This window comes from Cnephaeus nilssonii (assembly GCF_951640355.1).
Source record: "Cnephaeus nilssonii genome assembly, chromosome: 7".
Classification (NCBI taxonomy): Eukaryota; Metazoa; Chordata; class Mammalia; order Chiroptera; family Vespertilionidae; genus Cnephaeus; species Cnephaeus nilssonii.
This window is the reverse complement of record NC_137078.1, coordinates 47,456,342-47,471,811: the sequence shown is the minus strand read 5'-3', so window position 1 is coordinate 47,471,811 and position 15,470 is coordinate 47,456,342. Positions and strand designations below refer to the sequence as shown.

Below are 15,470 nucleotides of genomic sequence, written 5' to 3'. Positions count from 1 at the left end.
TATTTTGGGACACACACTTACAAAGATCTTTTATACCATGCATCTTGTACCTTTTCTACCCTAAATCTTGGGAAAAGAAGATAAGAGTTATCACAATTTAGCACGTACCTGGATAATGTCAGTATTTCTTAAGGAGCAATTAACATACTATTAATATTTACAAAAATGCATAGCATATTTTAAAAAATTAAGTCATTAAAATTCTTATTCAATACTAATATATTTTTCAGGTGCAAAAATACACAAAGCTTCATAATCACCCCAAGACAACATAGAGCAAACATGAATGATATTTCCCAAAAGGCTGAGGTAAGTCTCCAGAGTTAAAAAAGAAGTAGGCGAGAAACCTAAGGTTGACTGTAGAAGGACAGTTATTCAATGGAAAGGTCATGTTGAGAAATTCATAACAACACAGTGTCAAGATATAAATCATAAGAAATTCATAGGCTGGTCTTAGGTCCCGTAGTTTTGCTTGGGTTCCAATCTAAGAATCGTGATTATTAAATTTGTGAATGATTGTAAAGTGGATGTGATGGGAAGCATCTTGAGTAGAATTTTAATATCTTGCTAAGTCTTAGAAGTTATATTTTCAGTATTAAAAAAATGGATTTGACTTGTACTCTCAGGAGTTAGCAATAATTTACTCTCAGGTGAGGGTCCCTATTAGTACTTCCTCCAGAAGCTGCAATAAAACTTCTCAGCCATTTTCTGGTTCTTGGCTGCAGTATGGAGAGTTGTAATAAGAAGAACCCACCCCCAAATTTGGTGATGCCCCAAAATTATAAACGTAATAAAACCTTAAATGGCCAATGACACCATAAGTGGATAAAATAGAGGCTGGGTATGCCAGATTAATTAGCAATTTGTCATTAGTGCTAGGAGAAAGGGTTTGGCATTCTAAGTAAGAACTGAAGCTTTATTTATGGAAACTTCTTTTAGAGATCAGCTTAATTTTCAAAAATGATGAAAATAACTTGCTTTCTAGGTTTTATAGTGGAGGAAAAGCTTTGGGAAGCTCTTTTGCCATTTGGGAATTTTCCTATGGAGCTCATCCTATTTGGAATGAGACAGCTTTCTTACACATTAAAAAATATATTTTTATTGATTTCAGAGAGGAAGGGAGAGGGAGAGAGAGATGAAACATCAATGATGAGAGAGAATCATTGATCGGCTGCCTTCTGCACACCCCACACTAGGGATCGAGCTCGCAACCAGGGCATATGGCCTTACTGGGAATCAAACTATGACCTCCTGGTTCGTAGGTTGATGCTCAAACACTGAGCATCACCGGCAGGCATTCTTACACAATTTTAATGTTGGTTTATAGAAGTTCTGGATGGGCAGTAACAATATAAGTATCTGCCTATGCACAAAGACCCTCTCATATCTTAACCGCAAATGAGAAATAAAGGACTGGACTTAAGTTTAGCTCATATTAGATATGGAAACAAGCAAGAACATTAATGTGTGAATTAAACTTTAAAACCTAAACTTTTGCTTTATTTTCAACTTCATTTAATTTATTGACATTAGTCTGGGTGCCCGGCCAGTGTGGCTTGGTAGTTGAGAGTCAACCTATGAACCAGAAGGTCATGGTTCAGTTCTCTGTCAGTGCACATGCCCGGGTTGGGGGCTAGATCCCTAGTGGGGAGTGTACAGGAGGCAGCTGATAGGTAGTTCTCTCTCATCGTTGATGTGTTGATATTTCTATCTCTCTCTCCCTCTCCCTTCCTCTCTGAAATCAATAAAAATATATTTTAAAAAATTAGTCTGGGTATCTTTTAAGCAAGCAATGGGAGTAGGATGATAAAATAAAGGTTATTTTAAATTAGAATCCAGTATTCAATTTATATATTTTACTGGCCCTCAGCTTCAGTGGAATGCACTTACAAATTGGAACTTCTGTACTATATATTAATAAAAGTTTTACTCTCATATTTTCTGTAATTTCCTTTTTTAGATTTAGACTTCACACAGTATATAATCAGATTCTTATGGTTCAAAGAAAGGTTTCAAACTCATTTCTATTTTCTGTTTCAACAAGTATTTCTTGTATTGCTTATTCTGGTCTATCTTTACCTAACTTATTCCTGCCTTTATTTTTTTCAACTTTCTTTTCTTTATTTTCTTCTAATGAAGATTCTGCTTTCTTCATCTAAACCTGTCCCAAAAACCTATGTGCCAAAACTTGGCAAAGGGGATGTAAAGGATAAGTTTGAAGCCATGCAGAGAGCCAGGGAAGAAAGAAATCAAAGGAGATCTAGAGACGAAAAGCAAAGAAGAAAAGAACAATATATTAGAGAGAGAGAATGGAACAGGAGAAAACAGGAGGTTATTTTAATTTATTTTACTGTTGTGCAAATATTCATTTTATTAATTTACATTTCATTATTCACATTAACTATGTTTCATATTAACCGTAATTAAGATAATTTTCTGTATTTAAAAACTAATTTCCAACTCTGCACATAATGTGGTTTAGTCTAAATTTGTGACATGTTCATATTAATTTATTTAACCATCTAGATTAAAGAAATGCTTGCTTCTGATGAAGAGGGAGAGGTGCCTTCTAAAGTGGATAAAGCTTATGTTCCCAAGCTAACAGGTAAGACACTTGAAGGGTAAATTGTAAATGAAATTGTAGAGAAGGAAAACAGCCAAGTATCAAACATGTTTCATCTATTCTCAGGAACTGTTAAAGGTAGATTTGCTGAAATGGAGAAACAAAGACAAGAGGAAGAAAGGAAGAGAACAGAGGAGGAACGAAAACGCAGAATTGAGCAGGATATGTTAGAAAAGAGGAAGATACAACGTGAATTAGCAAAAAGGGCTGAGCAGGTATACACTAAATATTAAGTTGGTATTTGCTTTAGAAACTAATTTTACAGAGTAAAACTAATCATTATGCTGCCTAATTAAAATATTTTAATGTAACATGAACCTATTACATAGTAGCTACCTTGAAAACAAGATCTTAACCACAAATATTTAATATCAAATGCATAGAAGGGTATGGGCAGAATGTACCTATTTTAAGGTTGAATACTGAGGTGACTTTTGTTATATACCATTTTACCCTTCCATCCACATTCCTTACTCTATCCACATTGGTTATTTTTCTTGACATGTTAGAGGATTTTATCTATATACTAGAGGCCCAGTGCATGATTTAATCATGCACCTGGTGCACCAGCTGGCTGGCTGTCCGCTGGTGCACCAGGCCTTCCGAAAGCCTCTGGCACGGCGGAGGCTTTCGAAAGGCCTTGTGCCGGAGCAGACAGACAGCCAGCTCCCCCGCTTTGGCTTTTGATCGCGGGGGAGCTGGCTGTCCATCCGCTGGTGCACCAGGCCTTCCGAAAGCCTCCGGCGCGGCGGAGGCTTTCGAAAGGCCTTGTGCCGGAGCAGACAGACAGCCAGCTCCCCCGCTTTGGCTTTTGATCGCGGGGGAGCTGGCTGTTTATCCGCTGGTGCACCAGGCCTTCCGAAAGCCTCCGGCGCAGCCATGGCACAGACGCTGAGCCATGGCACAGAGGCTGAGCCACTGGCGCCGCGAGCTCAGCGTCCTGCTGGCCCAATCAGCTACCCCGGCCACCCTGAGTCCCGCCCCCTGTGCCTCCTGCTTGCCCAATCGTGGGCGTAGCGGAGTGATGGTAATTTACATATTACCATTTTATTATGTAGGATATAAAAGCCTAAGTGACCGAACGACCAGTAGCTATGACGCGATCAATGCAGGAGCTGCCCCCTGGTGGTCAGTGCACTCCCACAGTGGAAGCGCCACTCAGCTGACTGACAGGAGCCAGATGCAGGGCTCACAGCTGGCCGCCACAGCCCAGAGACTGCAGCGGAGCTGCAGCGAGCCTACCAAGTGGTGGTGGTGGCAGGCGCAGTGGTGCCGGGATGATCAGGAGTGGCAGGCAGAAGCGGCAGGCAGTGTTGGGCTGCCAGTTTAGGCCCGATCCCCGCAGGCTACGCTGAGGGATCCCAGTATAGATATACTGGTATAGATATCAGCCCTCTAGTATAGATATAAGACAATTTCACGTATAAGCTATCCACAAACACTTAATAAAATGCTGGTCTTTTAACAGCAATCAGTAAATACTTGGTTATTATCAAACACTAAGGCATAAAGAGCATATCTTTCTACTCAAGAATTTGAAACCAATTAAATCACATTTTATTTAATAACTAGAGGCCCGGTGCACGAAATTCGTGAACAGCGTGTGTGTCCCTCAGCCCAGCCTGCACCCTCTCCAATCTGGGACCCCCTGGTAGGATCGGGCCTAAACGGGCAGTCAGACATCCCTCTCACAATCCAGGACTGCTGGCTCTCAACTGCTTGCCTGCCTGCCTTCCTGATTGCCCCTAACTGCTTCTGCCTGCCAGCCTTATCACCCCCTAACCACTTCTCTGCCAGCCTGATTAATGCCTAACTGCTCCCCTGCCAGCCTGTTTGCCCCTAACTGCCCTCCCCTGCAGGCCTGGTCCCCCCAACTGCTCTCCCCTGCAGGCCTGGTTACCCATAACTGCCCTCCCCTGCAGGCCTGGTCCCCCCAACTGCTCTCCCCTGCAGGCCTGGTCACCCATAACTGCCCTTCCCTGCAGGCCTGGTCGCCCCCAACTTCCCTCCTCTGCCGGCCTGGTCACCCCTAACTGCCCTCCCTTGCAGGCTTGATAGCCCCCAACTGCCCTCCCTTGCAGGCTTGGTCCCTCCCAACTGCCCTCCCCTGCTGGCCTGATCGCCCACAACTGCCCTCCCTTGCAGGCCTGGTCTCTCCCAACTGCCCTCCCCTGCAGGCCATCTTGTGGCTGCCATCTTGTGTCCACATGGGGGCAGCCATCTTTGACCACATGGGGGCAGCTATCTTGTGTGTTGGAGTGATGGTCAATTTGCATATTACTCTTTTATTAGATAGGATAGAGGCCTGGTGCACAGGTGGGGGCCAGCTGGTTTGCTTTGAAGGGTGTCCCGGATCAGGGTGGGGGTTCCCTTGGGGCGTGGGGTGGCCTGGGTGATGGGCCTGTGGTGGTTTGTAGGCTGACCACGCCCCCCGGCAACCCAAGTGGAAGCCCTGGTATCTGGAATTTATTTATCTTCTATAATTGAAACTTTGTAGCTTTGAGCGGAGCCAAGCCTCCTGCTCACTCCATGGCCGCAGCCATTTTTGTTGAGATTTATTTATCTTCTATAATTGAAACTTTTTAGCCTTGAGCGAAGGCCAAGGCAGGCCAGGGCTACGGGAGCTTGGCTTCCTCCATAGCCGGGGGCAACTCAAGCCTCCTGCTCTCTCCAGCTCTGTGGCTGCTGCCATTTTTGTTGGGATTTATTTATCTTTTATAATTGAACCTTTGTAGCCTTGAGTGGATTCCATGGCCAGCCAGGGTGTGGGGGAAGCTTGGCTTCCTCCTTTGCCGGGGAAACCCAAGCCTCCTGCTTGCTCCGTGGCCGCAGCCATCATGGTTGGGTTAATTTGCATACTTGCTTCTGATTGGCTGGTGGGCATGGCTTTGTGGGTGTAGCAGAGTTATGGTCAATTTGCATATTACTCTTTTATTAGATGGGACTAGAGGCCCGGTGCATGAAAATTCATGCACTGGAGGGGGGGTCCCTCAGCCCAACCTGCCCCCTCTCACAGTCCAGGAGCCCTCAGGGGCGGGAGACAACCCAGCGATCAGGGCAAGGCGACGCCCCATCACACCTCTGCTGCTGCCGCTGCTGGCAGTGCAAACCTTGGCTGGCCCTGGTTACCTGAGCCTTGGGTGGCCCTGGGCGGCTGGGCAGTCGACATCTGAGGCTTGCCTGCACCTTGGGCATTGGCTGGGCAGCCAACATCTGAGGCTTGCCTGCACCTTGGGCGTCCGCTGGGCAGCTACCACCCAAGGCTTGCCTGCGCCTCGGTGTCGGCTGGGCAGCCGCCATCTGAGGCTTGTCTGTGCCTTGGGCCAGCCCTGGGCGGCTGGGCTGCTGCCATCCGAGGCTTGCCTGCACCTCAGGCCGGCCCTGGGTGGCTGGGGGGCTGAGGGCAGGTCTGGCCGCACCGTGCACCTGTTACCCCCCTGGCTGAGCTGAAACGACTGTGGGACTCCGGCGGGGCTGAGGGGACTGGGCACCACCATCTTGTGGCTATGGGCACAGCCATCTTTGTGATGGTGTGATGGTCAATTTGAATATTTCCTCTTTATTAGATAGGATGGTATTATTAGCCCTAGTTGGTTTGGCTCAGCAGATAGAGCATCGGCCCACAGACCAAAGGATCCCGGGTTTGATTCCAGCCACGGGCACATACCTTGGTTGCAGGCTCCTCCCAGGCCCAGGCCCTGGTCAGGGCTCGTGCAGGAGGCAACCAATCAATGTGTTTCTCTCACTTTGATGTTTTTCTCTCTCTGTCTTTCCCTAAAAATCAATGGAAAAATATCCTTGAGTCAAGATTAACAATAAATAAATAAAAAAAATAAAATATGTTCTGGAAATCTATTACAAAAATAATGGTATTATCTAATTTAATATTTTTTTTAAGTTGGACATGGTAATAGGAGCAGGGAGCAAATGTGTGACAGCCATCTATAATAATAAAAGCGTAATATGCTAATTAGACCAGACAGCTGAATGACCTTCTGGACATCATTCCAGATGACCTTTTGGACAAAGCCATGGCAGTGGGGGCTGAGGCAGAGGCGGTTAGGGGCAATCAGGCAGGCAGGCAGAGGCGGTTAGGGGCAATCAGAGAGGCAGGCAGAGTGGTTAGGGGCAATCAGGCAGGCAGGCAGAGCGGTTAGGGGCAATCAGACAGGCAGGTGAGTGGTTACGGGCGATCAGGCAGGCAGGCAAATGGTTAGGGGTGATCAGGCAGGCGAGCGGTTAGGAGCCAGCGGTCCCAGATTGCGAGAGGGATGTCCGACTGCCGGTTTAGGCCCAATCCCCTGAGGGGTCCTGGATTGCGAGAGGGTACAGGCCGGGCTGAGGGACACCCCCACCCCCCATGTATGAATTTCGTTCACCGGGCCTCTAGTTTCCTTTATATAACTGATGCCCATAGAGGAGAAATGAGAATTAAAGTATTATTACTGTGATTTTATATAATCTGTTAATGAACTTCAAATTCCCGTATATTTTAGCTAAGTACATGAGAAGTAAGAGGCTGGTAAGTATTTTTGAAATACTCAAGGATATGATATAAAGTCCAGAAAAAGCTAATCTTTCAAATATTAATTATTATAATGACAGAAACTTACAGTCCTAATAATAATTATTATATTTTAAATAAAGAACTGATTGATCACAAAAATGTCTTTAATATATGGATGTTTTACATTATAGTCATATAGTTGAATAGCTGACAGAGACAGTTATACTGTTTATGTGCTACAACCAGATCTACATTGGAAGATCAATGTTTTGAGCTTTATGAGATAATAATGGTATTTATTTTCCTAGAGTCGTAAATAAGGTTATGTGAGTTAATAAATGCAAAGCACTTAGAACTGTGCCTGTTATAGAGTAAGTAGGCTATACATACCTAATGTTTCACCTAAATAATAATACATATAGATAAAATGTTATAGAACCATTTTAGGTTCTCCTCCTTCTCTCATCAGTATTTTAACAAATATTGTAAGAGTCTTCATAGTATATTGTCTCTTAAAAAAATTGTAATTGTGAGATTGTACTTGGCTTTTTTTTTGCCTACTCTTTAAGTGCCTTAAATCTATTTGCTATGCTCTTTTCAGCTTCTGCTACCTTTCTAAAAAGAAAAGTGACAAAGAAAGCAAAGCATACGCCATATTTGCATGTCAAAGAAATTTATTTACCTAGACTTTGCAAATAACCACTTCTATGGCACCAATAACCACTTGCATGGTGGCAGACAATGACATATGCCAGATGAATTATAGGCAACAATTGAAAATTCCTCTATTTTATGACTATGTACCTCTTTATCTGAGGAAAGGATGGTATATACTTTACCCCTGTCACCTCTAGTCATCAAAGACTAGTATACCTTTGCAATGAAATTTCACAAGGGAATACAGTTATAATACTAGGCCTGGCCAGTGATCAGGGCCGAACAGGCCCTCCCCTCCCCCCCCCCCCCCCTCCTTCCTTCGCTCCCTCAGCGCCCCTGCCGCTGGTCACCCACCATGTTCTGCGCTACCCTCTGGTGGTCAGCGCACATCATAGCAAGTGATCGAACTCCCGGTGGAACTCCCGAGAGGACACTTTGCATATTAACCTTTTATATATGTAGATTATAAAGATAATATATATGTAATTTTATTTATATTATAAAGTATAAAGTAAGGCAATAACATTATAATAAAATATATAATTAAAATACAGGGTGTTTGGCAGCAAATAATGAGTACGCACATGGGTTTGGCTGAGTGAAATTCTTCCCTATACTCTCAATGTCTGGCTTCTCATCATATCTCCTAGAACTTTTTATTGAGAGATTGTGATTTGTAGAGGAATTGTTAACATCTTTTGGGAAGGAAATAATTTTGTAGTTATTTCATTATAGATCCATTAAATTGTTTCTTAGTATAATACATCATTCAATAAAGCCTTCACCATTTACATGGCAAATCAGTGTGCTAAATAATTCTGTAACAAAGCAAATTACTCTGAACACAACTATTAATAAACTATTAACATATAAAAATAGATGTATTTTAATGATTTGTTCAGAATAATTTATTTTTCAAGAAATTTGGTATCTTAATAAAATGTATTACTTCTTACTTGACAGAGAACATAGAAAAGTAGGATGGTGTCAGAACAGGGCCTTAGCCAGCCCAGTTCCTAGTATGAACCAAGGTACAACAGATTTCCCTTAGGCTGCGTGAGGTACACGCTACTTCCAGGCTCTTTCACCGGTGTTAAAAATCAAATTAAAATAATAAACAATATGAATTTTTACTTTCTAACTTTTCCCATTGCTTATATTTCTTTTTCCGGAGATCTCAAACAGTGCATTCTTTAAATTACCTTTCTTCTCTTCATTTCTCAGTATTTGTACATTAGCCTGCCCTTCAAGCTAACAATGATATTTCTTATGAGTAATGGCCAAATTGAGCTCCCTCCTTTTGAATGAGGGACTTCCCCACCTAGATTTGGTCAAAATATAAACAATTATGACTTCCAGAATTTTTTTCCATTTCTAAACTAGCCATGTAAAAGCCTATACCGTTCATCACACTTTATTGTGTCAGTTATATTTTTGCCATATATTTTTTATTGTAAATACAGTTATGGTTATTTGATTGATGATAGATATTCTTTTACTGGGGCAGAGACAGCGAATGGAGAAATGTTTCTGTATCTCAGTTTAAATGGATAATTTTATTAATAACTGATGCTTATGTAAGCTCACTGCCAGGTCATGAGTTTGGTCAATTATCCAAATTCCAATATTACAAAGGTAGACTCTATTTTAATTTTTTCTTAATATATTGGTCCCTAGATATTGATAGTTATATCAAAATGCAAAAAACAATATAAGGTTTAATCTGCATTTAAAGGGATATAATTGGTTAATTTGAACCAAAAATACTTCAAAAATTACAAATTAAAAATTTACCATAAGTCATAACTAAATTATTTTTCCATTGTATGTTTAAAAGCAAAAAAAAAAAATAGAAATCTAATGTAATGTAATGATATGAAATTCTCATTCAATAGATTGAGGACATAAACAATACGGGAACTGAATCAGCATCAGAGGTAAATGGACATTTACTTTAATGAAACATTCACCTAAAACTATCTGATTCACAAATAATCTTTTAATTAAAAATTAAGTTTTTATTCTTTTTATTATAAATTCAGCAACAATAAAAAGGACAAAAATATTTTGCAAAGCAAATCATATTTTTGCACTTTCGAACATTATACCTTAGTGTTTTTAAAGAAAAGTATGTTTTGCTTTCATGGTTAGAGACAGTCTCAGTTTGAGGTAACTCTGGCAAGACTATATATTTTTTAAACTATCACTAATAGTTGAGATTGTTGAAAGCTTACAGTTTAAAAAGGCAGTTTTCTTTTCATCATTTGTCTTCTTTCATCAGAGTTCCTGATAGTTTATTTGGTTATCATATATTAGTAGAGAGTATAGTATTATCTATTACCATGAAGAAAAACTTAACAGCCACAGAAAATTTAGTTACCCTTTTCTATCTAACAGAAAGTTAAAAATCAATTTGATGGTGTGCCTAAAACTACAGCCACATAAATTGGAAGCAACAATAGATTATGTAATAGAACTAACTAAAATACATTAAAAAACAACAACAACAAATTTAAGTTTCAAGAAGATCAAATGCGAGAGTTTTGTTTCTAGTACAAAAATGTTTTATAAATCACTTGGAAATCCTGTTTATTTTTACCTACTAAATATTTGCTTTACTAAGTATTTAAAAACTTGCATGGAGAGCCCATCCAGTGTGGCTTAGTGGTTGAGTGTTGACCTGTGAACCAGGAGGTCACAGTTCGATTCCAGGTTGGGGTATGCTCTGGTTGGGGGCTCGATCCCCAGTAGGGGTGTGCAGGAGGCACCTGATCAATGATTCTCTCATTGATGTTTCTCTCTCTCTCCCTCTCCCTGAAATCAATAAAAAACATTTTAAAAAGATATAAAATAAAAACTTGCATGGAGAGAAAAATGGAGAAACTTTGTGTGTTTAAACTGAATCCTTCCACCATCAAATTGATTTACAGTGTACTCACGTGCATACTACCTTTTGTGGGATTAGTGCATGAATAGCTAAATTCAGATAATGTCATGTAGTTTTATCTGAACAGCTGTATTAACACCATCTTCTAGGGAAGAAGATGATCCTTGAACCTAATCAGCAATGGATTTGCATTACATTAACTCATAATGTACAATGACTTTGGAGATAAGAGATATTTAATAAAAATCTGTAAAAATATATATAGATTTTTGTTCTCCATAACATTGATGACAATGTAATGAAATTCACCAATGATGGAGGTAAAATCCCATGAAACCTAAATTTTGATTAGGAAGAAATATGCTAAGTATCTATTTTGTAAATTAGGAAGGAGATGATTCACTACTTATAACAGTGGTACCTGTGAAATCACATAAAACATCTGGAAAAATAACAAAGAATTTTGAGGATCTAGAAAAAGAAAGAGAAGAAAAAGAAAGGGTCAAGTCTGAAGAAGATAAAAGAATAAGATATGAAGAACAACGACGGTCTCTCAAGGAAGCAAAGTGTCTTTCACTGGTCATGGTAATTCTTTTTTTTTTTTTTCCTTAAGGAGCAAGTCAAAGCAGTAGAGTTGGTTAGCAGCATTTCCCTTATGATTAAAAGATGGGTTTTTATGTTTTCTTAGGATGATGAACTGGATGATGAGGCAAAAAAAGAATCAACTTCTCCTGGAAAACTGAAACTAACTTTTGAAGAATTAGAAAGACAAAGACAAGAAAATCGAAGGAAGCAAGCTGAAGAAGAAGCAAGACAACGTTTAGAAGAAGAGAAGCGTGCTTTTGAAGAAGCAAGGCAGCAAATGGTAAAACAAGCTTATACACACACACACACACACACACACACACATATATATATAGTGTAATCATTAAGAACATGAGTCTTGGAGCCAGACTGCCTGGGTTCAGATACCTCCCGTTAAAGTGGGAGATATAATATGGGCATTATTTAACCTGTCTTAGTTTCCTCATTTATAAAATAGTGAAAATAATTGTGCCTACTTAATTGTTAAAAGAGTTAATACCAAAAGCAGTTACAATACTGTCTAGCATATAATAAATGCTTTAAAAATATTAACTATTATTATATTAATAGATTTATCAATGAAAAATAAAACTGAAATAAGAAAACACCAATTCCAGATTGCATAAGAATTTAAAAATAGAACCTCTATAATTTTTTAAAGCTTTCAGAATTTCTTGATCAACTTTTATTAATGATGTTCTAAGGACTATACCTCCAAAATTTTAATTTTCTAGACATTCGTTTGAAAATGTTACGAATTTTGGGTAATCATAGTTGCATAATATCTATATATTTTAGGTATCATTGGTTGTCAGTTTAGTGAACTAAAATAGAAATACCATCAATTAATCAAATAACAAATTTTAATTGATTTAATGTTAAACTAGAATGTTAATTATAAAATAAAATTTGACTTTTACATATTTTTTAATGAGAAATTTATTTTACTTCCAAAGAGACTCTGTGTAGGTATATTTGAACCTCAGTTTAAGTACACACACACACACACACACACACACACACACACACACACTCGTGCTATGTTTGTTCTGGGAAAGTTAATGTTTAATAACTCTTAAATGACCCCTTAAATTTTTTAAATGCTTCATCTGATCTATTTAAAAATTTGACTTGCTTGAGAAGTTTTATTTAACTTGAGTATATATTTATTTGGAATTTGTCCAACTTTGAATATTTTATCATATAAGATATTATAAAAGAAGGGGATTTAGGTCAAGTATATTTAGGGCAAAGAAATATTCCTGTTGAGGTGGCTGATTCTGTGCCCTTTGATTGATAACTCATTCCTATCTTTGATGAATGAGAGTTGTTTCTTGGCTAGGTAAATGAAGAGGAGGAAAACCAAGACACAGAAAACATTTTTAAAGGGTACCGCCCTGGGAAACTCAAACTCAGTTTTGAAGAGCTGGAAAGACAAAGGAGAGAAGAGGAAAAAAGGAAAGCAGAAGAAGAAGCCAGAAGGAGAAGAGAGGAGGAAAAGAAGGCATTTGCTGAAGCACGGAGAAGCATGGTGAGACAGAATATAACTGGAGAATGCCATTAGGATTCACTCAGGTTTTTAATTATGTTAGGAGAAACCATTACATTTTGGGGAATACACTGTTGTTTCTGAAATTTGTGCCAAGAGTAGGGATGGCAAATAGTTTTTAAGTCTCCTGTGACGTAATACTTGTCAGTTACAGGCGTTTGCTTCCATGTGGTGTTGAGAAGGTTCTAATTGAATTGCTTTGACTGGCATAGAGGGTTGAATATGGTCTTTCTTCTCTGGGAGAGCATGTTTTCCAGGGCTAAGTATCTGAACAGGGAATTTCTTATCCCCACCTTTCCTTCCCTCCTCTACACTCTCCTTTCCCTTCCCACATTTCCTCATTCTTCCCTTCCTCTCCTTTCTCTCTTTTCAATTTCCATCACATCCAGTATATATTAAATGACCGAAGCTATTTAATCACAAGTATTTAACTCCAAAATGCTCACCCATCATTGCTGGATATTGCTACCAACCTTAATTCTCACAAAGTTATACTTCGCATACCATTTTAATGATTGTGAAATCTACAGTTATCTGACAAACTTACTTTTCAAGAAAGTTGACATGTGAACACAGCATCTCCTCCTTGAAACACTTCCATTGGCTTCGGTGGTCTGGCTTTCTTCCTGTGTCTGGGTGAGCTTCAGACACATATATCCAAGTGTTGACGAGGCTCTGTTACCCAGCCAGGTACTCACACAGAAGCTTTGGAGCCTTACACACTTCCACCTTCTCATTCATGCCTCACATCCACTCACTCACTGTCTCATTTGTCCTACCTCTTAAATTATTCTAAAAATCTATCATTTTTCTCACATTTCCCATTTCCACCACGATAATCCAGGTCGTGGTTAACCCTTGCCTTGGGCCAACTCTTAACTTTTCTTGCCCTTAATCCATTCTTCCCTGAAAAGCCAGCAGTGATCTTTCTTTCCAAAAAAAAAAAAGTAAATTTGACGTTAAAAAATTCTCCACTTCCTGTAAGCAAAAACCAAAAACTTTTAAAACTAATTTCTTTATAATCTTGCCCTACGATAATTTCTCTGGTTTCATTTCTTGATTCTTCTTTGATCTGCCAGACATGCCAAATTTCTTCCCAGTTCTTCAAAAAGCTATGCTCTCATGAATGCTGTGTGAAGCATGTCCCTCGGTCCTTTCCCTGTGCTCTATTTCCTAGTCATATGTTCCGTTTTCTCTGGGAAGCCTTTCCTGATAACACGTGTTCCAGAGAGGTCTTCCTTTTATGCATTCTCATAGCCTTTAGGACTCCCCCAGCATAACACTAATGTTGTATCGTTGCTGCTTATGGTTGTCTTTCTCACACAGTGAGGCTGAGACCATTCACCAAGCATGTGGAACAACATATTCTAGGATAAAAAACTTCTTGTTAATGTTTGTGGAATAAGTGAGATTAAAGCTGTCTTATGTGCATTGTGAGGTAATCCTTGCTTCACAAATGGTTTCTACACAAAAGCCCTGCAAACATTGTGAAACCACTTATTTTTTGTGGAATAATTCAGAAGTGGTAAATGAGAAGTACCTGTGAAGATCAGGAAAGTTAATCCTGGGGGCAGATTTTAGGCCCAGTGATTCACTAGTGGAAAAGTGCAAAATACCTTAAACCAAAAATCTAGTTTTACCTAGAGACATTTATGTTATCAGAAAAGAGAAAGTTTCCCCTTCATTTATATTGTTTTCTTATCCAGGGCTGAGTATCATAATTTCATAGTATAGATCAGCTAATTCATATATCACTAATTTTTTTTTTTTTGCAATCTTTGGATGGTAAGACCATATAAACATTGTTTCTTAGTTGAACTGGTTCTTTGGTAAAGCCTGTCATATATAAATCTTGGAACAAATAATTACCCTTTGCCTCTCTCTTTCCTCTATGTCTATTTCAAGCCAAAGGTTTATGTATATACTTTCAGAAGATAGAAAAAGAGAAGTAGGTAATTGCTTTTCATGGTAAAGTGTATTCCAAGTCAATGATTTTAAAGCAAAGTTTCTAATTGCAATTTAGAGATTGCCTATATACAGGGAATAATGTAATAATAAAACTGCCATTTTGTTATTATCATGGTGTCAAGCACCACTAAGTGTTTCCATACTTTATTTAGTTCTCATGACAACTCCATGAAAGTTGTTGCAGATAAGGAAACTCAGACTTTGGCTAGATAACTTGCCCAAGGTCACATCTAAACGGCTGTTAGAATAGACAACAGTATGGTGATTACAAGAGGGATAGGGGGGTGGAGGGAGGGAGGAGACGGTAAAGGGGAGATAAATGATGATGGAAGAAAACTTGACTGGGGGTGCTGATGTATTATAGATTTGTACCCCTGAAACCCATGTAATTTTATTAACCAATGTCACCCCATAAATTCAATTCCTGGGGAAAAAAATGGCAGTCAAGACATGGAATTCATGAAAGTACTTAAAAAATCTCTAAATCATTATTTATAATTTTATTATATAAAGATCTTTAAGATTTGAATCCTACCTTTACCACTTATTTATTTGTATTAACTTTGAACAAGTTACTTTTCAGTGCCTCAGTTTCTATAAAATGGGGATATTAATAATTCCTAGTTTGTAGGGTTACAGGATAAAATAATTCAATACATGTAAAGTGCTTAGCATTGTATCTGGCAGCTATATT

The 15,470-nt window shown here is 39.3% G+C and overlaps 1 protein-coding gene across 5 annotated transcripts in view; it reads left to right on the top strand.

The window, feature by feature from the left end:
- The window catches only part of NEXN (nexilin F-actin binding protein), a 39,206-nt gene that overhangs the window by 11,360 nt on the left and 12,376 nt on the right, over positions 1-15,470 (top strand). Inside the window, exons 2-9 of one of the 5 annotated variants that reach the window (XM_079776283.1) lie at positions 231-309; positions 2,140-2,331; positions 2,527-2,605; positions 2,690-2,838; positions 9,683-9,724; positions 11,062-11,259; positions 11,363-11,539; positions 12,602-12,790. In XM_079776283.1, the coding sequence (XP_079632409.1) occupies positions 231-309; positions 2,140-2,331; positions 2,527-2,605; positions 2,690-2,838; positions 9,683-9,724; positions 11,062-11,259; positions 11,363-11,539; positions 12,602-12,790 (1,105 nt within the window). The remainder of the gene's footprint in view (positions 1-230; positions 310-2,139; positions 2,332-2,526; positions 2,606-2,689; positions 2,839-9,682; positions 9,725-11,061; positions 11,260-11,362; positions 11,540-12,601; positions 12,791-15,470) is intronic. The other 4 variants (XM_079776279.1, XM_079776281.1, XM_079776280.1 and 1 more) reach the window with 4 other exon arrangements.